At 47.3% G+C, this 25,979-nt stretch overlaps 1 protein-coding gene across 1 annotated transcript in view; it reads right to left on the reverse strand.

The window, feature by feature from the left end:
- The window catches only part of TBX20 (T-box transcription factor 20), a 37,159-nt gene extending 15,942 nt beyond the window's left edge, over positions 1–21,217 (reverse strand). The window contains exons 1-6 of the mRNA XM_031590469.2: positions 20,154–21,217; positions 18,646–18,880; positions 17,312–17,476; positions 12,255–12,363; positions 7,553–7,711; positions 4,408–4,484 (exon numbers count right to left, since the gene is read on the reverse strand). Of these exons, the coding sequence (XP_031446329.1) occupies positions 4,408–4,484; positions 7,553–7,711; positions 12,255–12,363; positions 17,312–17,476; positions 18,646–18,880; positions 20,154–20,280 (872 nt within the window). The 5' untranslated portion in view covers positions 20,281–21,217. The remainder of the gene's footprint in view (positions 1–4,407; positions 4,485–7,552; positions 7,712–12,254; positions 12,364–17,311; positions 17,477–18,645; positions 18,881–20,153) is intronic.
- Positions 21,218–25,979: the final 4,762 nt, after the last annotated feature.

Consider the following 25,979-nt stretch of genomic DNA (forward strand, 5'->3'; position numbering starts at 1 on the left):
CGTTTAGGTACTGCTGTACCGTGTCTCTCCTTAAGCTCAGAACATCACTTCTCCCCACGTAAACAACAGCCATGGGAAAGCCCTGCTCATCATGGACAGAGGGCACGCATTTCTGGCTGCAGGTTGGGGCCTTTCCTCCAAACTAGCAGTAACCAGTGGGAGCAGGGAGGAAGGTAGCCTCTCTAGGGCAAACAAGGAAGGGATGGGAGCAGAGACAGCTGCTGACAGCATGTTAAGTACGTGGTTTGACTGCTACTTCAGCAAGACAGTACCTATATCTGGGCATTAGCATCCATTTCACTTGCAGCCTTGTAAGGCAGTACAGTGTATCTCTACGTTTCAGACATGAAGCTCCTCGGGGGAAAATTCAGAATCTGATTACTATGCAAATCTAGCTGGGTTGTGGCTCTCTTACTTCCCCTAGCCCTCAGTCCTTGCTTTCTCTGCCTAGAAATCACTTGGTTGTGCAGCCAGACTTTCCCATTAGCTCCTTAAAGCAAGTCTCTATCTCCCAGAAAGGCTTGTATGCATGGATATACTCCCTTAGCTGTCCTTAATAGCCTCAAGTTCACAACCTGAACTTGCCTATCACGTGCTGGAGAAAATAGCCCAGCAGCATTCAAGTCATAATTATGCTGTGTCAATTCTTGTTTGATCATTAGGTTACAATTCAGTAGTTCAGGCAACTCAGGCTCTTCAAACAATCACTCATTTCACTCGCAGACTGTTTGTATGACACCTAACTCTAATAGCTTTCTTTAACTACCTGTTTCTTTTTGAAAGGCCACCTTTATCATAACTGAGAAGACAAATTCTGAATCTATTCTGTCTGAATTTGGTTTTTACCTCTTTTATGAGCTTGGCAGTTTTACTTATGCAGAAGCATAAAGATATTCCCTTAAAACCTATCCGCAGAGTGAACTGCTCATAGAACATGCATTACTTTTTGGTTTATTTGTTGTTGTTGTTGTTCTGTTTTGTTTTTTAATTATTATTATTAAACAAAGGTTGCCATTAAAAAAGACTTCTCATCATCCGCATTGCTGTGTTTGGCATTTTGTAGTCAACGCCACAGAACATCAAGTTACACAGTCTGGTAATTGCAGCTAAATGTTTGGTTTTTCTATCGCAACCACTGCAGAAGCCTTCTTTATAATAGAAAAAAAAAAGAAATAAATACCACATAAAAAGATCAAAAGGTGAGTCAGAACTTATCTAAATCTCAGTAGCCATAGATAAAGCCTGTCCCGTTGCCATAAATAGATTACCACAAGTATGGAAAGAGTTGATTGTGGAAGGAAGGAATCTCACATCCTACTGAAAATTCAATATATACCAAACGAACGTAAGATTTTTTCAACAGTTCAAAGCTTTGTAGAGATAGCTATGAGTACTAGCAAATGGTTGTAAGGCAGTTAGACAACGACAAAAGAAAATGTAGGAACTTGAATAGCTTTGCATTTGTAGAGCTCCTTTATCATTTTGCAAACCTGACTACCTTTACGTATATTATAACTCCAACACATATAATGCAAACAAATTTAATCCTAAAGGCATTTGCAGCTCGAATTTCCTACATAGAGATCGTAAATCTAGAATGGGAAGCTTGAAATCGTTAAAGTCACATATTTATAAAATCATATTCAATTAGGTTAAAAAAGTGCAATTTCTGTCATCATGTCATAAAAAGATGTGTTTTTCTCTCAGATCTACTATAAAGAAAAGCTCCCTATATTGTTACAGATAGGGGCTGTTTTCAATCAGTTACAAGGAGCAATCCAATTACCGGATGGTTTAGTGCAGTAACTGACTCCAGACTAATTTAATTTCTTTAGGTCTCTAAAGATCAATTGATCTGATTTGTTTCCCTCCCCAAAGGCTGTTTAGGAAAAAGCAAGGCTTAAATACCTGGAAATGAAATACAAAGCTCTGTACGCTTTCACACTACTTAGGTCATTCTGAAAAGCTGGAACTTGTGGTAAATTAGTGCTCTCTTGGCCCTAACATCACAGGCAGCTTTACAGGAAACTGTTAAGATCACCGTGCAGCGCTGCAGATGATGCACGCACACGCTGTATGCAAGCTGTCTTAGGAAGAACTGCATGGAAAACAGGTTCACAGCTTCTAGATAAGTATTCATTCTTCAAGAGCTGAGCAAACGTGCAGTTCCACTACATAATCTTTCCCCTGGCATAGACACACATGTATCTACAAGTATTTTTTATCAGACAGTCGTCTTACCAAACGTACCACATTTCCAACTCGACTGAGTGAGAGTCACACTGCTCCATCCTGCGTATCCCCTGCATCTTGGAATGCTCACCTCATTGGACATAAGCCCGGAAACCCTTCCTGTGTCATACCTCGCATTGCTATCTCTCCTGCTTCACATCAGATTTATTTCAGTAATATTGCTGGTGCTAAGATGAAAGCTGTAGAACAGTGGGCACTTTGAAAATGACATTCTTATGGGCCTGATTATTTAATGCTGGAAATGAATAAAACCTTTGGTATGTCTGGACTATATCTGATAACTTAGGAAATTCTCAATCTCCTATTAGCTAGCCCCCTTGTGTATCACACATTTACTGTCCTATTACTTGATAAACAGTGCAGCAGATCTTTTTTCTTCAACACCACTGTGCCCTAATCAGAGCTAAATGCTCCCATTTAAGTGAAAATAAGATCATATCCAAACCTAGACCCTCAAATGCAGAGTTTTCATGGGATGTCAATACTTTTCCACAGTCCGTTTTTGTATTTATTGTAGGTTTCACATTTGGATAACCTTATCTTTCGTGGCAACATTCATGCCTGGGCTAGGCTGCCTGTCTCAGGCTCTATTCTTATCAATAAACAAAAGGGCACTGTGGTTTATGCTCAGCATTTCTGACTTCGTGCCATGTGCTGTTATAATAAGATGTCCTCTGGAAAAATTCCCTTCATACCCAGCACCACGATGGTCAGTTCATCAGCACAGAGGTAACTCAAGTTTTTCTTCCCCCTTATCTATTCAGACTCTCTCGACTCTTGCAAAGCTGTGTCATTAGATGCTGCCTGCCTGTAAAACAAGGAAGCTGAAATGCGAAGATCAAGCTCTCTTCTCTTCCTACAGCTCCTTTCTTGACTATTTGCTGCATTCCTGCCTGAGCTCTGCACATTGCTTGTTTTCTAGTGCTCTGTCCAGAAACCAGGCTATGCTATTTTAGTTGTATTTATGTTACTTTTCTCCATTTTCATCTAAGTCCTTCATCTAGAAAGAAATTTTCAACAGCTTTGCAAGCATGCATTATTTTTCACATGCTTTTATTTTTTTCTCAGAATTACTGTTCTGTCACCCAGCAACTTAGCAGATCACTAATGATCCAGTAGTAGTAAAGCATAAGCTATATCAACACTTTCCAGCCATAGATTTGTTGGGATTTACGCACTTTTGCAGTACTGTAAGGAGATTTTCTAGCTATACGCTCAATAAAGTTATATTCCGTTTTGTCCCCTATATGCACCCATGGAAAATGAATCACAGATACATCTGGATATCCCCAAATAGGAGCCTGGAGGGTTTTGGCCTCTCCCAATTTACTTTCATGATCATATACTCATAGGAAAAATTGGATGTGCTATATCCATCTCCACCAAGTTCTCTTCCAGCCTAAAGGACACAGGCTGCTAAATTTACTTCATTTGCCAAGCCATTCGACACGATATCATAAAAATGTGAAGCACTGGAGAGCTACCAAGAGATTGAAGTTTATTTCCTACTCAGCTGTGGGTTAATGCTTCTGTCCCTATGGCAGCAGTTGCTTATAATGATCTGTACACACAAAACTCCACAGTTTGCAGATAAAGCTTTCCCCTGATGAAGCCTGCAGTACAATTTTGGTGAAACAAAAATGGCATCTTTGTCGTCAGAGTGGGAGTTATGGGATTTGTCCTGATGGCAATAATTGCTGACTTCAGTGTCTGGGACTGCTGAAGTGTATTTTGGGAAGCTCTCCCCTCTCTTTTCCACTGTGTGAAGCAGTGAGGAGCTATAAAGATGTTTTTCACAGGACCACTGCCCTTGTTTCCCAGTGACCCAATTCACAGCCCTCAATAGGATTAAATGGCACGATAAGAAAAAAGCTTTTCATTCTAAAGTTTTAAAACCAACTGTCTCCCCCTTCAAGAAGCCCCATCAGGAAGATGAATATATTGGCCCCAACTGGAACAGATGTCAAAACTCAAAACAGCTCTTTCTTCGTAAAGTTTGTAAGTATTTTTAAAGGAGGTGCAGGAGCCTTACTATATGCAACAAGATAACTTTAAAATGCACAGCTTCTCAGGAGTTGAAAGGATGCTTTTCCTACAAACTCTCCCTTCTCTTTATCTTATCTGCATGGAAAGTAAACAGAAAGTCCCCATTACCTCTCGATATCAGTGAGTCTGGAAGAGTCGCGGAATCCTTTGGCAAAAGGGTTGCTGTCAATTTTCAACTTGGTTATCTGGAAACACAGAAAAAAGCAACATGAAAACTGTGTTAAAGTATGGCAGCGTACAAAGTGTTTGCCTATCCATTCTTCTGACCTCACCACTAATTGTATCCACGTTCTTTATGTGTGTGCACAACTCTTGAGGTGCTGCAAAGCCATGTCTATTATCTATACGGGAGCAGAAAGACCAAAGGGTACAGCAGGCTCAGACTTTGCATTACCCGGAGCAGGAGTAACCCACCCACATGAGACATATTGCTTCCAGACAACACAAATCAGGTAGCTTTTATCCATGAGAAAGCACAGAACCCTGCGAGCATCTGAGCCTCTCCAGTGGAGCTGCACATCAGCTATGTCCAAACTGAGGGCAGCTGCCTGCAAACTTCAGCCCCATTTTTTTTTTTCCTATTTCTTTTTTTTTTTAACTGTCATGCAAATATTCTCAGCCAGATTTACCTCCCATCACACAGGGGCAGTTTAGCTGGTTTTGCGTGGAAAGATGAAAGGAAGGGAAGGGAAGGGAAAGAAGAAGGGAAGGAAAGGGAAAAGGAGAAAGAGAAAAAGGGAAAGGGGAAAGGGGAAAGGGGAAAGGGGAAAGGGGAAAGGGGAAAGGGGAAAGGAAAGAGGGAAGGGAAAAGGAAAGAGGGAAGGGAAAAGGAAAGAGGGAAGGGAAAAGGGAAAAGGGGGGTTGGAAATTCATGATCCTTGAGGTCTCTTCCAACCCTGGCCATTCTGTGATTCTGTGATTCTGTGACAATCAAAACAATATTTAGATTTACCATTTATGCTAAACAGCAAGTGGGAGTTAGTTTTTCTTGGAGCAGAGGGACAACATGGGGTCTGACCTGAAGGGCAGCAATTGCCACCAACTTCAGCTACAATTGATGGAAATCAACACTGCCTACTGAGCAGTGGTTTCAGCCTGACTTTCCTCAAACAAAAAAACAAAAACGCAAAACCCTGTGTCACAAAAGCTCCGTTTTTTTTTTTAAAGAATGGCCCTACAGACTCAGAAAGGAAAGGGTTCTTTTCCAAATCCTTAGATAATCATGTTGCCATCAAGCCCACGGTTGTTCACTGGAGGCTGGTCAAATGGCACAGGACCTCAGAGCTGGCTGAGGTTTTGGGGCTGTCCTGCCTTGCAAACGCACCCAGTGACAACTATCCCCAACACTAGCTTTGCAACAGCTCAGCAAGCCAGGTGCAGTGTCACCCACCTCCTGAGAAGTCTATGTGCCAGATTTGCAGCAATGCTGGGAAGAGCAGCAGGTTGGTGCCTCGCATATGGGGAACATTTTTGCGGCAGGACTTGAGAGCTACCTTTCAAAAAGACAAGCTCTAACTAGTTCGATTGACTTAGATCACTGGCACACTGAGCCAAGTGTACTGCAGGATCACGAGGATTTCTATTCATCTCTTGAGTGTATTTTCACCAATCATACTTCCATTTTCCTAATATTAAAAATTTGGTATGACATCACAAGAGAAACTTTTTGTATTCACCAAAGCCAGATGAGACTCGCAATCATTTATGGCCATATTTTTCCTGAGAGACTGTCTCACAAACAATCAGAGAACATCTGCTAGAAAGCATTTTAAAATGAAATTTGACCTACAATTCAACTCTGTGGCAGTGGTTTGACTGTTTAAATAAATGCATGCCCTTTAAATCTTAAATTATGAGATAGTTTGTTGAAAGTGTAATGTATTTAGCTTTTATCTAATAACCTCCAGAAATGTAATCAACCCCTCCTTAAAACAGTTCTGAAAGAAATGGCAAAAATGAAAAAAGGCTCCATTTTCATTAGTCATAAATAAAATGACAGCATCAACCTCTAGGGGTTCCGGAGATGTTCCATTGAGAAATTTTCCAGGACTCATTGCATGTGCTTTGGGAAGGTTAGTTTGGAAACATCTCTTATATAAATATCAACGGTAAACATAAATCTATCCTATAGAAATAAATGCCAGGTTTAGCTAGTTTAGTGCCTCCTGTGTTCTACCAGTTTCTACAGAAAGTTAAAAGGAAAAAATCTAACCAAATGTTCAAACTGTATATGTGTTGAGATTGTCGTGTGCTGAGCCTGAGTCTACAGTCAAAACATCAGATGTTGCAGCTTTAAAGCTGGATGTGGGGTCTGTCACAAGAACTAACTTAACACTGCTACTGCTGCATCCACAGCTGTAGCTTCATTTTGTCCATGGCATTTGGAAATGAGTTAGTTTTTCTTTATGTTAAGAAGTGCAGACTTCTTTAAGAAAACAGTAGGTTCTTTGACTCTAGGATGCTGCCTGCCCACATGTTTGGACAGTACTTCTTAAATTTTTTCTGAGCTTGGGGGAATTAGAGATGGAAAGGGTTGTCTTTTTGAAATGCAGAAGACATTCATCCTTTTAAATACATTTTGAATCGCACAGAAGCCAAGGACATATTTCTACTGACTTAAATACTGAAGCTCTACCCACTGTTAAGCAAAGCCTCTGCTTTCCAATTGTTTATACACTTCCTAAAATTACTCATTAGCAATCCATTGTTTTGATCTCCTCCATTTTGTATACATTATTCACTGGCATGCAAATTGAAATTCAAACATCTGGATGTAATCTGGGCAGCCTCTGAAGAGCGTATCTCTGGGTGATTTCCTTTAGATTTGAGCCTTAAAGCTTAATCAGTCAACTTTTTAAACCCATGAAATCATGATGTGCAAACCAGTGTACTGCACAGCTAATTGCTCACGGCGTGAAAGATCACTTCAAATAAAAATGGTTCTTTAATGAACTACAATTTGAAAAGGACAGAATGATAATACGCAAACTGCCTCGTATAGAAAGAAAGGAATAAAAATGAAAGCTCCTTTCATGTCATCTTTATTCCCGTGAATAATCTTTACGTCCCTTTGAAGTTAACAGAACTATCTGTGTACATAAGAATGACTTCTGAATATGAATGAAGCCACTACAAACATTAGAATGGAAAGGTAGGTTGTATCAGAAACTTTCCTAGATGAGACCGGGGAAAAAAGGAATTTTTTGCAGGATGGAATTTAACCGTATCTGTGCAAATTAGCAACTATACTCACCAATTGATTCTGGTAGGCTGTGACAGCAGTAAAAACTGTCTCTGGAAAGATAAACGTCCTGAACTCTTCGGATTTCAGATTTAACAAAGAAGCCGTGTGATCTTTCTTCTTAATGATGTGGACTCTTGGCTGGTACTTGTGCATGGAGTTTAAAATGATCTGCAAGAAAGAATTACATTGCGCTGCCCTGAGAGGAAGATTAACAAGACCCTTAAAGACTATAATGAAGCTGTAGAAGGAATCAGTTCAAGAGCTGGTTTCCTCTGCCTCCCATGTTACTGGTGAGCATCCATTTTTGGAACATACGTACCTATTCCTACAGATGAGGTGTGTTACCTACATGACGTTACTGCTCGTATGGGACCTAGTTTGCAGGTTTCACCTGCAAATGTGGGTATTTTATTCCTGAAAGTGTATGACCAAGACCAAACGTTTACAAAATTATGCAGGTGCAGAATGTAGAAAGTCAAGAATCACCCCTCCCCAAAAAAATAAATACCACCATTGCCAGCACAAACTGTCTGACCAAAAAATAAAACTTCCCAGATCTTTATATTGTAGCAAGCCTTTAAAGCAACCTACGTGATAGATGTTCTTCACCATAAACTACCAAAAATGAAAGAAGGGAAACTAGCACAGAAACCCCAAATGACCAAGTTTTTCCATTTTGTCTTATTAATTCTTGTTTGTGGGCCCCCGAAATAATTCCAAACTGAACGTACCAACTAACCAATTCCAATGTTCACTGGCGTCAAACAGCGATTCCCATTTGCTTGAATTACCATGGGATGGAGGCCTTTTTGGCTGCCTCTAACCACAGCATTACAATATAAGAATTAAATACAGAGTTCGGCTTGCACCAGTCCTTGTTTTGGATATAATCACAGTCACAAGACTAAATTGGCAAAGGAGTGGGTGGTTCTATTTTACGGGGGCCATAACTACACTGCAGCCAGCTCTGTACATCTGGAATAGCTAATGTGCATTCCTTGGGAAGCGTTAACTTCAGCTGAAACACAGTAGAAGCAGGGCAGTACTTTGTGCTAGCTCAGTAAATAGGAAAGGTTGCATGTCTTTGTTTTCCCTCTGGGGCCAAATATTGCTACGACATTCACTGAGACTGCAGGGGTGAGGGATGCACATTTCAGAAGTCACTATGGGAGCCAATGTCCTTTAAAGTGTTTCATGTCAGCCCCTACCAACTCAGATCGTTTTTCAGATCACTTCACTGTTTTATCACACGCACACAGTGGTCACTGACTTTGCTGCTAATATCCTCCACACATTTCTGTCTCTCCGTAAGATTCTGTCTTACCAGCCTGGTCTCAGACTGTTCTAGGCAGCTAGAAGAGATGTTTGAAAGGGCAGTGTGGAGATGGTGTGAGCTTACCAAGGGCTCAGCCCACGGACCATGGTCTGTCATGGCCACAACATCCAGGCTCTGGCACCGTGTCTGAGCAGCAGCCGAGCAGGAGGAGGAGCAGGCCATGACACAGCAGCCCCACACATTCCCCTTCCCCTCATTCCTCTGTGACCATCGGTCATTGACAAAGAAACTCTGTTTCCCAAACAACCCCATGTCATTCTTTATGAGAGCTTTCCAAAATCCAGAAGCGCACAAGTAACAACCTGTGCCGCCATTTTCTACACCACACATTCCCCCCAGAGACAAATCAGCCCCGAAACAACTGAATGCAGCCAGGAACTGACAGGAGACCCTTGGCCAAGGTGAAGGGCCCTTGTTAGAGTCTCTGCATGCGGTGCTCTGCCTGCATCCCCACACAGGCTGCACTCACTGGAGACTGCACAAAGGTAACACCTTAATGCATCATTGGGTGGCATGGAAACAACCTGGGGGAGCTGGCTGCACTGAGTGCTTACTGGTCATTCAGCATCAGCACAGGCCCCCAGCCATCCCATCTGCCCCCGTGCTGACACCTCAGATATGGAGGTGGCCAGAAGTCCTTTTAGGATTAGCAGGTGCCAGATGGACCTTGTGGGCAACTGGCTCCCACCAATGGGAGGCCAGTCACCAGAGGCAATCTGGATGCCAGATGCAAAATCCTTAGAATTTGGGAACTGTGCTGGGAATTCACCTTCCACATTAGCTCAGGGAGAGTTTCTGGGCAAGGTTTGCTTCTTAAAAGCCTGTAAGTTCCTAACTTCTGCCAGGTTAACTTTAAGAAACACCTGGGCGTAACCGCCTGTGGCTGTTCTGAAATCCCAGCTTTCACAGTTGCTTGTGTTCACACCTCCGTGTTTGCTTTTGCAAACATTCATCTGTTTAAGTTTTGCTATCATAAATGCCAGAAAAGCAATTATGATAATGCATACACTCATGATTCACCTCACCATAAACCAGAAATAATGCCACCACAACTGAGAGCAACCCAAAGTTCCAGGAAAAACAGCCAGTGTGAAAAACATCACCAGAAATCTGAAAAATGTCGTGTATCAGTGTATCACAAGCAGAAAGAAAGAGGAATTACTTGCTCCGCTGCAGAAATCCAGAGGCGAGAGCCATTTCCTTTCTCTGGTAAGGATATCTGCAAGTGTTTCCATGGTGCAAACTGTATGTCATGCACACAGAGATAAGACTTCTGCTTGATGCTTGGGGAGAAAATGTACATAGCTATGGGGTTATGTGTGCTGCTGAAGATACACGGCAGCAACGCTTGCCAACTCCAGAAGTCTCAGAATAAGAGAAAACAAACAAATGGTAAGGCAAACAAATGCCTCTGTTTTCTTCAGATTCCTTTTCAGGAAACGAGCCACTCTACAAATAAAACACCGCAATTACCTTCACAACCCAAACTGTCTTCTGGATGATGGAGAAAGCAAGCCGCTAGAACAAACTGAAATTAGGCTGGTTCTAACTGCTGTGCCCATAACTAGTATTTAAAGACAGGTTTTAGGTCATTAAAGCTTCCTCAGGAAGTGACACGCTTCATCAAACGTAATTAACATTATAGCAGGACGATTAAAAAGATCTCATCAGCAAAGCACAGTTCTTTCAAACAGAAAGGCAAATTTGGAGAGGCATTTCCATTCCTCCCTTGTCTTGGACCTCAGCAGCCCCATTGGCCATGCCACAGCAAACATCCTTTAAAGGCTTCAGAGGAAGAATTTCCCCCTTCGTTCTATAGAGCATCCAGACATGATATTTACACAGCTTCATAAGGCAGCGCGTAAAACCTGACACCCTCATTTGGAACATAAAACACGGCAAAACACTAAAAAGGGAGCGCTCCACGATAACATCATAACTGTCACACAAATCTCAACACAGGATCAAGCCTTCCAGGCTTATTCTTAACCAAATGTGCAAAACTTTCCATTCACTTCAGCCATCCGAAGCCTTCGTGTAAAGAAAGCGTTCCACCTCCGCCACTTGGAAAATGAACCAGCGGCCACACCTCACCCGCTGCAGGCCGTGCTCCCCTGCTGCCTGCCTGCAAAACACTGACATCTTGCTCTGTTATGTGTCCCTATTCCCGACAGCTTCTCAGACCGACTTCTTTTTTATACTCATCTGGGCTTCTGGGAACTGCGCCGCTCCTAACTAGTGCGCGATACACTGCTGCAAGCCCTTTATTAGAGGCACACATGGCCCCTGTTATGATGAAAAATGCTTCTTTTTAAATGCGCACGTATACTGCTCTATCATCACTCGGTGAAAGAGCCCACAAATCTTCAGCTTTGCCCTTCTCCAGACTATGAAATAAGAGGGGGGGGGGAAAAAAAGACAGCCTCTGCTGGTCCCTCTGCTAGGAAAGCAGCAGTGCTGGGAAGTGGATGCAAGAAAAATATATCCACACACAGAGCTTAACAAAGAACGACACATAGGCATCTAGCTGAGCTTTTTTTTTTTTTTCAAGAAACTATTTTTTGGTTGCTTGTTTCTAGGAGGATTTTTAAATGCAAATTATTGTGGTTCAAGTTTTAGGTCTTGAAACGATCACAAATCTTCCCTCACATGAGAATTATTAGCACCAAGCGCAGCTCAGGCGATCGGCTACCACCTCAGCCAGCAAAAGCAACAAGCAGCACTTTGTGGGGGCCTTGCTGACACCACTGTTGCTCTTCTTTACCAGTCAGTTACCTCCTAGCATGTGTCAGAGCTCAAAATGAGCCCCCTCATCCTGACACCTCGTTTACTGACCCTGCATTTAGACTCTTTCCTTTTAACTCCCCCATTCTCAGCCAATAAGCCCATCCACTGGGTTCCAGCTAGGTCTCGTGACACCAGGCTGCTACCAACAAGACCAAATTTCTTTCGGGGCCAGTTTTCTAAAGAGCACCAAGTGAATGCCGTGGTACGCTGACTTTCAGGCATCCCACAGTTATTTCAAGAGCTGTTGAGGCACATTTCATAATCCCATATCCCTTCTTGTGGGGTCTTTTCTGCTAACTCCACGCCCAACTTGCGTTGAGTCTGGAGGTAGAAGAGTTCTTGTGGAAAAACTCAACCCTAAGAGATGGCCTGCAATGAGAGGCATCTTCCAAGCACTCAGGGGCAAGCCTGCAAGTGGGTGGCTAAATGTGCTGCCAAGTCTCAGCAAGGCAAAGGCAGGAGCTCAGTCCTCCTTTCTCTCCCTCGCTGAAATGCTCAGCTCCACCCCAAGTGTTTCCCCATCCCCACTGGTTGTGGTGGCAGAGAGCTGTTTCTCCAGGTCCTTTCCCCCCAAGAAGAGCTACTCACATGGCCATGCTGATCCAGCTCGTTGTTCGTGAGCTTCACCTTCTCGAATGACACCATCTGCTTCAGCAACTGCTCACCTGTGAACGGGGAGTCGGGGTGCACGTACAGCCTAAAAGACACAGGGAAAAGGCCTCTGCGTGAAAACTCGACTCAAATAGGTACTGTCTCCATAGAAAAATCCAAAGCAAGATTTTGCGTTCAAGATGTGGCATGGTTTCACAGCAGTAGGTTTCCTGAGAGCTCTGGGGAATACAGATCTGCTAGTACAGCAAGAAGCATGCGATCTGCCCAAATGAATGAATGTCATTAATGAAAGGCAGCAAAGCAGATGCCTGAGGTTGTTTAGTTCACAGGAACATAATGAAGAATTCTGTGACCAAGTGCTAGATTGCTCCCTGGCCATAGCTATTATTTTATCTAGTTATCTAAAATGGAGACATTAACTAACGGTCACTGTTGCTTCTTTTCCCAAATGAAAAATTGATCGTCTTTCCCCACAGCTGTACTAACAAGCACTTAAAATAACAATGACTACAGCTCCAAGAGAAAAAAAACACAGTGTCATTAGAGAGATAATGGGGGAATGCAGATAAAAATGCATTTTTCTTTATATGTAACATTAAGCCGTGATAATGATTTTAACCTGCATTCGATCACACGTTGGCTGTGGTGACGTGTGTTTATAAGAGGTTGAGGGCTGCGGTCCAGGACAGTGGTCTGACATGAAAGAAATTAATTGCAACTCTGTAATTAACAGCCCACAACCTAGGAAATTAAGCAGAAGAAAAGGAAGTAAGGAAGACATGTAGATAGAATGATATATACGTTATGGCTAGACTCAATGCAAGCGCCGGGCTATTTAAAAACAATGATTTTATATGAATAATACATTGATAAAAATGATTTAACTTGAAAGTGCTTTTTAGATAGCAAATTAAGGGCTGAATTAGAGCTTCAGCCAGTGCAAACCAGGCTGGTTCTGCTGCTGTCGGTGCGCGTTATCACTTGCAGAGGGCCTGGCTCTCTGCAGACAGTGTTTTTGGCCACACCAAGAGATTCCCCCTATCACGCAGAGCTGAGATGCTGGCTGACAGAGAGAATTTGTTTGCTTTTTTTTTTTTTTTTTTTTTTTTTTCATTGAGCCATGGTTCTAGCTAAGCAAAAGGAGAATAGAAAACCCACAAAAAGATGAGGCGTAACTGCTTGAGGAAACGTGCAGGTCCCCAATCAACAAACAGCTGAGCTGAAGCCCCCCTGAGGCACCGCTCTGCTGCTCCAAGGGGAAAGAGATGTGATCGTGGGCTCACTGTTTTGCCAACAGAATCCACAAGGCACAATCCTGCTGGTGAAACTGAAGCTTTACTGGCACGGCTCGCTCCAGGCGGGCAGGATGTTTTCCTTCTCTTGATCCACAGCACCGCTTGGCTGGTGCAGTTGCACCCATGGGAGGGATGCTGTGCCAGCGAACCCAACACAAAGGGTCCTCCCTGCTCCCAGCTGTAGAGCAAAGCCCGTGAGGACATAACAGTGTACCTGAAAACCTAAGATCTTTTATGAAAATTCACTTTGCTTTCCTGTATAAAACAGTCAAAACGTGAATTTTCAAAGCTTCAAATTACAGAAAGCAAAGAAAAAACAATCCTGACCGTATCGCTTCCAGCCCCTGCATCTTTGCAGCCAGTCTCATGATTTTTTTGGAGCCTGACTCCTAATTTTGCATGTCTGGATAGCTAATGCTGTTTACTGTGATCACAGAGCATCAGGCTCAGCAAGGTTTGGTTAATTGGGACCAAAAAGCCAAACTATTTCAAATATGCACTCGGGGAGCGAGTCAGGATCTTTGTGTGCCTACAAGCCGAGCACCATTGTTTTATGCCATACGCAGTTAATGGCTGGCACAGCACTCATGCTGTGAACGAGTTAGCAACGAGCTAGCAAGAAAGAAGCAGCATTGGCACCCGAATATTGGTTAGGCACACGTGTAATAAACCTGGCTTTTCCATGCTGACGCACCGCATGCCTCCAATCCCGCTGCACGCCTGGCTCCACCTGGCTGACCGCACCTCCCCGCACGCTTCTCCTGCAGCCCGACCCTACAGCAGAGGGCTCAGAGCTAAACGCATTGCCCTCTGAGGCAGGGAAAGCTGATGCGGGTGGATTAGAGAAATAAACGCGTGCATTCCTGCACTGCACGCTAAAACAGCCCCAGAGCTGCGTGAGCTCTGCTGCCCACGGCCGGATGCGGGGATCCTTCGCACGAGCTCACTGCAGCTTCAGGAGCCTTATTTGGTTGTGAATTTGCTCCACGGTGTTTCATGATACAGCCCAGGTTTTGGTACGGTTTCCTTCTAGCATAGTTGGGAGCGCGGCAGTGCTCTGCTTCTGTTTAGTTTAGCAGCTGTTCTGGTCCTACAAGCCCTAAAGCTTTACACATGTTGCTTTTAATTACATTTGTATCCCAAACAGATAATTTTCAACGTACAGTGCTTTTAAAAAGTTTCCTCTGTAAGCGTGCAAACACTACAATTCCATTAAATAAATGATGATGGGCAGCTTACTGCAGCCAAATAAAATACGTAGATGGATGTGTGTGGGGTGGGGGGGATGAGAGAAAAGAACTTCGTAAGTGAAAGAAAGAAGATGAAAAAAGAAAAGGGGCAAACAAATGTACATGCTGAAACTTATGAAACTGATGATTCTCTCTTTCTCACAGCCTCAGCAATTTGGAAGAACAAACATGAAGTATCACACAGGAATTCTATTTCCAGATAGCAGCCTAGCAGATTGACAAAGGATTCTCTGAAAAGTAGTTATATGCAAGCATTCGTTGCAGCACAAACTTGTCTGACAGCAGGAAGGCAGGGATATTACTGCTTCTTGCAGCAAGTTCCCTGAAGGGCTCATCTTTCAGAGGGAATCACAGCGTACTGTTCAGTTCTGAGGAAGGCTGGCTCAGCACTGAAAGTTAGTTTTATAATAAGAAAGAGCAGAGCGACTCACGGGTTTGATTCTGCAAAGCCTTACAGGTAGGCATAAGGGGACTCCTGAGCAATCTCAGGTTGCAGTGGTACCCACAGGGATATGGGACCTGCTCAGGTGAGGAGAGACACAGCCGTGTGCCTGGGGAGGAGGGGGTGTGAGAGAATGCTGCTGGAAGGGCTACTCTTATCAGAGCAGGAGCAGATCCATTCAGGATGGGAATGGTGCTGCTTTCTGCTTGAGCAGGATGGAGGCCTCCTCCTACCTCAAAAGTTGTACCAGCACTCTGCCAACAACATCAGTAATGCAAACACCTCCACCTCTTGCCAAGCTTTCCTTACCAAATAATTAAAAGAGCAGGAAGTGCATGTGCATGTACATGGCACCGTGCATACAAAGGAGAGGGAACCTGTGTCTGCCATCAGTCTCTTGGCTGAACATCCCAAAAATGAAATGAGATGTGCAGCAGAGGTACACGTTTGTACAGAGGAGCACTGACCCAACAGGAACCTTACAGAGCTGCCACCAGACGGTGGTAATTAATGTTAAATTCCAGCAAGGTTTGACCCCAGCCCTATAGCAGCTAGCAGGAGAGGAATTGCTCATTATTTCAAAGGATCAGTCTCTTATCTTATATTCTTGTGAATATTTCCCCATTGACCCAGTTGATGTGCAGATCAGCAGCCTATGTAAGGGCGCCCCACAAGCAAATGCTAAAGGGAGAAGCCTGCCCTGAAACTATTTCTGTCCTTCCCCTATTTTTTCTTTTGGTGCTGACTCCTTTGGAGCAGGACCCATCTATTTTCCGTGGAGTTTGATCAGTGCCCATTACAATACCCCAAATGAAGCCCTCTGACGCCAACCACGCTGCAGGAAGGAGCTTTTGGCCACGAAAACAAAGCTGCCATAACTCCTGGGTTGCTGCTTTAATAACAGCCCTGCACGCCTCCTGCGTACTTCCCCGAGCCGCCTTCAGAGATGAGCAGTCAGCAGGATTTCAGCGGAGCTGCTCCGACGAGGAAATCTCTCAGCCTTCGGTCCCCAAACAAACCCATCAAAACAAAGCGCTGCCACTCCTTCCTTCACTCCTAACATCTCTCTCTCTAATAAGTAAGATCTCAGCCCCAGGCTAAGGCACCTGGTGCTGCCTGCGATGCCTGCGCGGAGCCAGGCTCTACCCCCATACAGCTGCAGCTCCGGCTGAGCAGCGCCGGTCGCGTTGTGGTCCCGTGCCGTGCAGGGGATGTGACACAGAACTGCTGCACTCTGCCCGGAGCCGCGGCTTCCCCGTGCTGGGAAGAGCCATATTCATCAACAGCAGTAAGGGAATGCTCACAGAGAGTCGTTTCCTACAGCATTTTGCTTCTGTACGGAGAGGTGTTGGTGTGGAGAAAATAGTTTCGTTTGTCGGTGGGTTTTATTTTGGTTTTGTCCCCTAAAGTCTCAAAATTTGCTACAGATCCTCAACAAGAAACACTCTGTGCCATAGGACTGACCCATGCTTCACTCGTTGTGTAAGGGACAACTAAAGGCCAAGAGTGGTCAGTAAGCACTGGACATGTCTTTAAGAAATAATATAATGTTAAGCATAAGCAGTGCTGTGCTGAAACGTGGCATCTCTGCCGGATTTGGATAGCGTTAAATTATAAGGTCAGACGTAGCGGGGAGGGCAGAACAAACCCAGGGACAAAGCAATGGGTTTTTGAAATTTTTTTCTGATCTGAATTGAGGTAAACTTCACTTAAAAATACATATAGACATAAAAGAGCCTTCAGCCAGCAGCTTCCTTTAGAAACGCACGCACAATACGCAAGAGCCTCTGGCCAAACCCCGTTCAGCCTCGAACACTCGGTATAAATCAGCCCTCAAGCAAAGATCTGAGGCCCCACTCCACACCACAGAAATTAATCAGAGTTCTGAGATCGAGTTTGTCGGGCACGGACTCGAGCTCTCAGAGCACTGTTTGCAAACGGCATCAAAAATTAACAGCATGTATTTCAGGAAGGAGGGGTGTAGGGGGGGGAATAAATAAATAAAGGGAAGAGAAGGGAGGAAATCCAGCTGCAGAGTCCACAAACCTTGCTGGGAGCGGAGGGTCGGCTTTCCCAGCCACCAGCCAGGAGGAGCGGTGGTAGGCATATCTGTATCTCTTATTGTCCACCGGAACGATATCCATTAGCACGATGTACTTGGCTTCAGGATCCACCCCCGAGAAAGAAACCCTGATCGTGGGAAACATCCTCCTGGAACAGAGGAAAGCAGGAAATAAATATGGGGACGGGGAACAGAAAGAAGTGCTTAAGAAAAGCTGCTACAATGGAAATTTCTATTGAAAACTCCTAGAAAAAAATAAAATAAAATGAAAGCATCTACGGATGTTGCTGCAGTGTGACAGAAATTGCATCCTGTACACCTCTATGATATGCACAGTAGTGCTGCTTGAAGTTCAAACGATTTCTTTAAAGCAAAAGGAGAAATGGCAAAAGTGAAAAAGTAAAGGAGACAACCATTATTGCCTGGTTATTAGCAGCACGCTGTGCTTCCAGAAAATGGTTGCGCCAAAGAAATACAGGTACAAATCTATTTTTAATGAGATACATGCTGGAGCTCGAGCAATAATGCAGCAGCTAATTCAGCAAACATGCTCACCGATCCTAGATGCGATCCCACAATATTTCTGAGAGGCATTTTGAGAATTCAGCTCTCCCTTCGGCATTAACATTTTGACAAATGTCACAGTTTTTGAGTGTCAGCTTTTTGCCGTAGACCAGAAACAGCTTTAAACAACTTTCGACATTTTTTTTTTTTTAATGAGTTAGAAATTCCAGATTTTATACATCCGTTAGGGTTATTTTTTAACAAATACTGGCGGAGCCGTTCCTTAGAGAAACAGTCAACAAACTGCGTTCCGAACGAGTCACTTCGGGACCAACCCCGAGCAGACGCTCGGCTCCCCCGCGCAGCCAAATCAACCCTAAAACCTCCCTGGAAAAACGGTTTGAGACGACAGCAAAGCCTGGAGTCCTTCTGCGCGCTATTTACAAACGAAAGCGAGGATAATCCCCGCTTTCCGTGCCGTGTCCGTGCCGGCACAGCCCCGCACTCACAGCCGGGAGCCCGGCGCAGCAGCGTGCGGGCAGCTCCAGGCACAACCAAAGCTCACCGCACCGCACGGCTCTCTCCTTGCGCACCCCGAGCAGCGCAGCGCGCACCGTACGCGGGCTGCTCCCTCTCCTATCCGCGCTGCGCTTCCGGGTCACAGCCGGGAGCTGCGACTTTTTTCATCTCTATTTCCACTCCCCCCACACCACCCCCTTTATTTTTAAAATTTCTCTCTTTTTCTTGTTTTCACCACTGCAACTCTTTCCCCTTCCCCCTCCCGGCGCTGCTGTCGGGTCGCCGCCAGCCGTACCTGCCGGACTTGGTGATGATCATCTCCGTGCCCAGCTCGTGAAACTTGTCCCACAGCTCCTTGGTCTCCAGGCTGCAGGAGATTTTGGCCATCTCCTCGCTGGGAATGATGGGGGTGGTGGGAATGAGGGGCTCGGTACACAGAGCTGAGGGGCTGCCGCTGAAATCCCCGTGGGGCTCCAGGCCGGACAGATCGCTCAGAGGCTGCGCGCAGGAGGACTTCTCAACGAATTGCTCTGCGGGGTTCGGGGGAAAGGAGACAGAGAGGGGACGTTGAGCCGGAGTGGGCTGCCGGCAAAAAGAGCTTTCCAAAAAGGAGGCATTTCTCGCTCGGTCGGGCCCCTCCTTCCAGCGCTCCCGCAGAGCCGCGCTGCTCCTCCAGCCGGTGATTTGAGCGAGAAAATAGGGAAGCTGGCTCCAGCCCTTCATCCACCCCAAAAGAGGAGAAGGATGCCCGGAGCCGATCCCGACTGTGGGGCGCGGCGGCTGAGGGCGGCCTCGGGGAGAGACTGGAAAGGGGATTTCCCCCAAATCTCCGGGTAATAAAAGCCGGGGTACAGACAGTCGTTTCGCTTAGATTTCTAAGTGAATGGCGTGGGGGAATGGGTTAAAAAAATTGGAAAAACGATTAAGCGAACATTTCTAAAAATAAAATAAATAGTAATCACAAAGAAAGAGAGAGAGAGAGAGAAATAGCCAAGCTTAGCCCGCTTAAATGTGCCCAACAGGCGCACTGTGACACAGCCGGCCTGCAGCGTGCCTCAGCAAAGAAATAAAGTTCGCGATGGATCCCCGGAATACAGAGAGCGGTCCTTCCCGGCCCCCAAGCCCAGGGTTCACGTCGGGTAGTGGCCCTGTGAGCGCAATGCTGATTTCTTGTAGAGGTCTGCACTCTCTTGGATACGCGCAAGGAACGCAAAGCGCACGGATCGGAGAGGGGGGTGAAGGCGTCTTTTTAATATCCTTCAGGAACGGGAATGCGGGCGATCGAAAAGAAGCCAAATCGCTCACCCGAAAGTCACCCGGAATCGCTAGAAACACCCCCAACCCCCGGCCCGGATGCCGCAGGCTGACGCTGCCGCTCGGAGCCCGCAGCGACCGCTGGGAGCGAGGGACTTAGGGGCTGCGGGCAATTTTGTCCTTCCCTGTGTACCCCGGAGCTTCTTTTCTTTGACTTTGAGAACTATGGGTGATTCGCTTTGCATACTTAAGCGTTTTATGTCGCAGCAGAAGAGAGAAACGCGGCTACCTCGGGGCGTGAGATTATTCTACGAATAGCGAAACCCGAGAAAGAAACAGCGGAATGGAACCCGGAGGGACCCACGAAAGGGGTTACGCTCTGAGCAGCCTCTCCCGAAAGCGACGAAAAAAAGACAGAAGCGGCTTTGGCGGAGCGGTTCTGCGCGGGGAGCCGGGGAGAGGCAGAGCCGGGCCGAGGCGTGAGCCGGGCCCCGTTCACCCACCGCCCCGCCGCCCACCTGCGCTCGCCGCCCACCCACCCGCTCTCACCCAGCGGTTTGATGGTGCTCTCGGCGGCCTCCTTGTCCTTGGAGCTGCCGCTCGACATGAGGGCGGCGATGGAGAAGGCGTTGGCCCGCGACGAGAGCTGCGGCTTCGGGGGCGGTGTGTACTCCATGGCGAGCCCCGCCGGGGCGGCTCGGCTCCGCTGTTCTCCGCTTCGTCCCGTCCCGTCCCGTCCCGTCCCGTCCCGTCCCGTCCCGTCCCGTCGCAGAGACTCTCTGCAGCCGGGCCCGCGCTCTCCCCCGCCTTAACGCGCGGCCGCCGAGATGCTATCGGCCGGCGGCCAATCGGCGGCGGGACACGTCAAGGGCCCCGGGCTCGGCGCGGCCGCGGAGGAGGGGGCGGAGGCGGGAGGAGGAGGAGGAGGATGGAGCAGGAGGAGGATGCGGGAGAAGGAGGAGGAGGAGGAGGAGGAGGAGGAGGGGTGGGCAGGGGGCGGCCGCCCCCGCGCTCCTTCCGCGGGCGCTGAGTTCCCCCGGGCCGCCCCGCTCTCGGCGTTGGTTTTCCCCGTAGCGGAATCCCCCGTGCTTTGTGCCGGTCCCGCGGAGTCCCAGCGCGGCCGCAGCCCCGCACCGAGTGCTGCTGGTGGAGCGCGCAGAGCGAGGAGATCCAGGAAAGTCACAGCTGAGGGCTGCTCTGAGGCGGCGATGGAACGGACTCGTGCTCACTTCAACTCTCAGAGTCACAGAACCACAGAATGTCCCGAGTTGGAAGGGGCCCACAAGGACCGTAGAGCCCAAATCCCAGCTCCGCACAGCACCATGTGACCACTTGTCCGTAAATAAAGAAGCGGGAATGTAACTGAAGTCCTTCGAATAAAAGAAACAGAACGGCTTTGCTCCCCGAAACGACTCAAGGGCAGGCGCGAATTTATCGCTAAGTTCCACCTTCTAAACTCAAAACGGGGTCCGGGAGTGCTGCAGGGGCGGCAGCACGCTGCTGAGATTGCTGAAGAGCATCCGCGGAGCTGCCCTTGCATCAGCGGAACTCCCTCAGAACATATATATACACTGTGTGACAAATGGGTATTCAATACAAAAATAAAATTAAAAAAAAAAAAAAATGTACAGAGGAGATCTCGCTTTGCCTCGGAGATCCGGCAGCTCTTTGGGCCGCCACCCGCACGGATGGGGCGAACGGAGAGCCCAGCGCCCACCGCACAACAGCAGCGGCGCTGCCGCCCGGCCGCTCCGCTCCGTCCAGGGCAGCGGGGCAATAAAGCGCCCGGCCCGGCGGAGGTTGCCGTGCAGGTGCGGCGCTGCCCGTGGCTCACGGTGCGGGGCTGACCCGGCCCTACCCGCGCCTTCCTGCGAAGCCGGGGCCGGGACCCCGCCGGTACAACGCGCGGTGTGCGCAGAGTGGGGCTTCGTTTTGTTTCAAACGGAGTCCTTCCCCGAGAGACAGAGAGAGAGAGAGAGAGCGAATCTGCGAGCTGGGCAAGGTTTCGCTCCGTCCGGCGAGAACCTTTAATTTCTCGGTTTTGATGAGGATGAGGGAACGAGGCCCGTCTGGTCCCCCACTCTCCGGGGCAACAAACGGGGGTCCGGCTCCGGCCGCCCCACCCGGGCCTGGAGGAGATGCGTGTTGGGATCCCCGGGGCTAGGGATGTCGGGCTGGGGGTGCCCACCGCGCCCCGAACACCGGGGATGCCACCGCTCTTTGCCGCTGCCCCCCTTCGCAGCACCGCTTCTCCCGAGCGGGACGGAGCGTTTCGCCTTCCGCGAACCCGTTTGAACGAAATCCGTCAGTGCTGCAAAGCGCACGAAACGCGCACCGCAGCTCTTTCTATCTGGCACACCCAGGGGTTTGCCGCTGGCGTCCCTCGGGCACGGCAGAGCCATTTCATTATACTTCCCCCCCGAGCTTTAAAAACACTTCCACCTCCTCCCCTCCTCTCCATCACACGAGGACCCCTCGCTGCCTTTTGCCGTGGAAATCACGGCCGCCACCAAGAGAGGCGGCCAATTCGGTATCTCCCCGATGCAAATCCAATGCTGCGAAGAAAAAGGCTCTATTAATACCCGAGGGCTGGCAATGAGATTAGAACCCAATTGCAGGCGGATAATGTGCTAAAAGCTTTCCTGCTCCGTGTAACTCCACGACGAAAATTATTCGCACATCGCAGGCGGCGGACGGGAGCGGCTTTGTGTGCGCGGAGCGGGCACGGGGACACACACACGCACACGCACACACACACACACACACACACCCGAGGTCTCCCAGGCGGGAGGACCTCACCAAAACGTCCCTCACCCCGACCCCGACCCACGCAGCAGACCCGCTCCCGGGTCAGCCCTCGCTCCTAACGAGACAGACGACACTTTGTCAAAGAGTTAAACCTCCGTCCGTGTGCAGCTCCCGTCGATTTCAGGTCGGGTTGAAGCATCTCCGCGCACCGAACGGACGCGCAGCCGGCGTTGCCCTCGCAGCGTTCTGCCGCCGTAACCCGGAGCAGCAGCGGCCGGCTCAGGGGGCACGGGCACCCTCGTTTAATTCAAATCGTGATCGCTTCGCGTTGTGACAGGAACGGCTGCAAACCTCTTATCCCGGCCCGGGCTCGGCAGCACCCACGCTGCGCCCACGGGATCCGCATTTCCCCCGGCCCCGCACCGCTCCCGCCCCGCCCGGCGAAGGGCTCCAAAAGAACTCAATGCACCGCATTTTATGTGCGCGGTCCCAGCTGTTTCGAGGGCAGGGAGAGGGCTTTGGTGTTCTCTGGAAGGATGGTCGCGTGATTTGTTTGCACGAAATAAAGCGTTTTCCATTTCTTGACACACACACACACACACACAAAAGCATTGAGAAATGTCCTTCAAAATCACAAAACGTGGCTCGCTCACTTAGCGGATGGGAATAGAATTCAAATGGGAATAGAATTCAACTTGAAGAAAAAAAAAAAAACAACAAAACCACAACTATATATGTAACTATAGCTACATCTATCTGTCCATCTACGGATATATCCGTCCGTTCATCCGTATGCACATAGCTGCGCCCTACAGCCGAGCTTGCCCGGCGATACTCCCTCTCTTCGTTACGTTCCGCGGAGCGCAGCCTGAACCCTGCACACTGAAACCGCCCCTTCGCCCCATCGTTTTCCTGCAAAACGAACAGCACTCTTGCATTTCAGAGCTCATCTTAAAGACGTAAAAAAGGGGCAGCTCCCCCTATCCCGGCCGTGGATCGATCCTGCGGCGGAGCTGGGGCGAGCCGGCACCGGGCTGCTGCGCGCTGCGGACGGACGCGGGGCTGCCCGAGCGATGCTCCAACGCTCGCAAGAACGACCGGTTCTTTGGGCTTGTTCTTGTTTTCTGCTAGCAGCAACAGATATTTGATGGGAAACTTGGGAATTATGCTTTTCAAGCTATTGGCTATTTCGTATTTTCATCATCTCAGATTTTTGTCCTTTCGTATTTTCACAGCTTCGTATTTAATTTTAAACTTAAGAATTATTTAATAAGCACTTTAAAACTGTATTACACGACGGGCATATAAAAAATTTGTTTACTTTGCATTTGTTTTATTTTTTAAAAATAAATTGTATATTTAAAATACGTTAACAAGCAACATGTTGCCAATTAAAAGCATCCAGAGCAAATTCAGCTTGGTGCCATCTCAAAGAGCGTGTTTTCTTTAGAAACAAGTATCAGCCTTTGCTCAGAACCACTCTTGTGATGGTCCCACGGATACTCAGAGAAGAGGCAGTTTTTCTCCCCTGGCTTCTGCAGGCCATAGATTGGTTGGTGAATGTCAGTGCTGAGAGTGACGGCGATACGAAAATAGGAATAGCGGGAAGTGTGGGGAAGGACAGAAACCTCAAGAACTAAGAAAAACAGCATCTGGCCAATGCCAAGACTTTTTTTTTTTTTTTTTCTCCCCCTTCTAAATAGAAGCGTCTCTGGTTTTAGGTCTTCAGCTCGCGAGGTGCTGGGTGTTGCTTACTTCATCCAGATTTATGGCTCCTCAACACTTCTTTTGCTGTCTCCCAAGTTCCGTCCCAAAATATCTAAAGCTGAGAACCTAAAATTAGAGCCTGCCTCTGAAACTGCTGACCCCTGCACATTTTCCCTCTGCAAACGCACAGCAGCAGGAGCACACCCAAAGACAACGGGTTTTGCTTCGAGGGCTGGCAGTAGAAGGAATTAAGAAAAGACTATGGGCCATTTCTTGAAAACTTTTGCACAGTGATGCACTATGCTGACTTTGTGTCCCAGATTTCATCTGAGAGAGGCAAAAGAAAATGTTTGTTAATTTCCAAAATATAAAGAACGAGAAAGCATAGAGATGCAGGGAGCAGCCCCATCTGCTGCCCGAAGCACCACGGTGGTGACTGCAGCCCCAGCACAGAGAGCACAGCCAGAGCATGGCCAGGCAAAGCTGGTGTGATTCCACGTAGGGATTTGAGGAGAGCATTCCTGCAGCCCAGTGAGAGGCAGCACAGTATGGGGAGCTGCAATGGGGTGTTCTGGCATGAAAATGATTTTGTTTAAAGTGTGCAGTGCAAAGGCCTGCTGTTTCAAAAGTATTCGGGATTAGGGCTTGGAAAACATATTTCAGTACCCATAACATACTGCTGATTTATCTGGCAATGGCTGAGCTTGTTGGGTAAAACAGGGCTTATTTAGAATAAGCTGGTCATAAATAATGCTGGGGGAAAGCAGTTCCCAAGTTTGTGCAGCTCTCTGCACAAGGTCTGCTGGCAGTTTGGCACCCGCACCGTTTTCATTTCAACGGTGTGAAGACAAGTGTACAAGCTGTGTGCTTCCTGCCCCGGCCGCCAGCCCTGCAACACAGCCCTGCCTGCTCCCATTGCTTCCATCAGAGCACATAGAAACCAGCCCACCTGGAACCACAGCTGTAACACATTCCCAAAAGCCATTCTGGTCACTGCTGGCGTGTAGAGGTGAAAATCCAGCCCTGCTCACATTAACAGTTCGCTTAGTGTGGATATAGGAGGAAACGCTAAGCACCAGTCCAGTGGGTTTTTGAGACTTGCTGGTGGTAACGCAATATTTGTGGTCTATATGAAAGCTCTGAGCAAGAACGAAAATGAGACTTCTGGGTGACGTTGAAACTAACACAACAATTATAATGGTTTGTATGTAGTATACCTATGAATGTGGGTTTTGTTAAGGAGGGATACGCGTAGCCTTGTGGTGCCTGAACTTGTTAGCTGGAAGTCTGTCTAATCAATGAGGAAGCACTGGCCTCAAGTCTTCTCATGGAATGCATATTGAGGCTTGGTTTTTGCTGAGATACAGAGAGATTTGCCACATTTGACAAAATTGTGACTGATGTTGCATTTATGTAATACATGAATGAAGCAAAAGTAACTGGGTGGATAGAATCATGGCTTACTAGACACAACCAATACATATAACCATAATTTATAGAAGCACATGTAAGTTGGATATTTTAGGGATCAAATCAATAGGAAGCATAAAGATGTGAAAATAGCTCTTTTCCACCAAAAGAAAGAGATCATTTATCACAAATCAGAGATATGAGAGAAATCAGCATTGCTGGGCTCACTCTGGGACTCCGTTGAGCAGGCATGGCACTGCATTATCTGCCCAGCACTCTCTTTTAGAACTGTGGAGCAGAAGGAATTCCTCTCATGCAAGGCAATATCAGAGACAAAGACCATCCCTGAGCCCCCATTCATATCCCTGCCTCCAAGCAAACTGCAGGCGTTCCTGTGCTCTCAATAATCACCTGTCAAGGCAAATCCCAGCATCACAGAGTTGGTGGTCAGCAGCAGCAAGAGAAGCCCTGACCTCCACTCAGTCAGTTACATTCTCTGTCTGCCAGTCA

The sequence above is a fragment of the Phasianus colchicus genome, chromosome 6 (genome assembly GCF_987193195.1).
Source record: "Phasianus colchicus chromosome 6, bPhaCol1.hap1.1, whole genome shotgun sequence".
Classification (NCBI taxonomy): Eukaryota; Metazoa; Chordata; class Aves; order Galliformes; family Phasianidae; genus Phasianus; species Phasianus colchicus.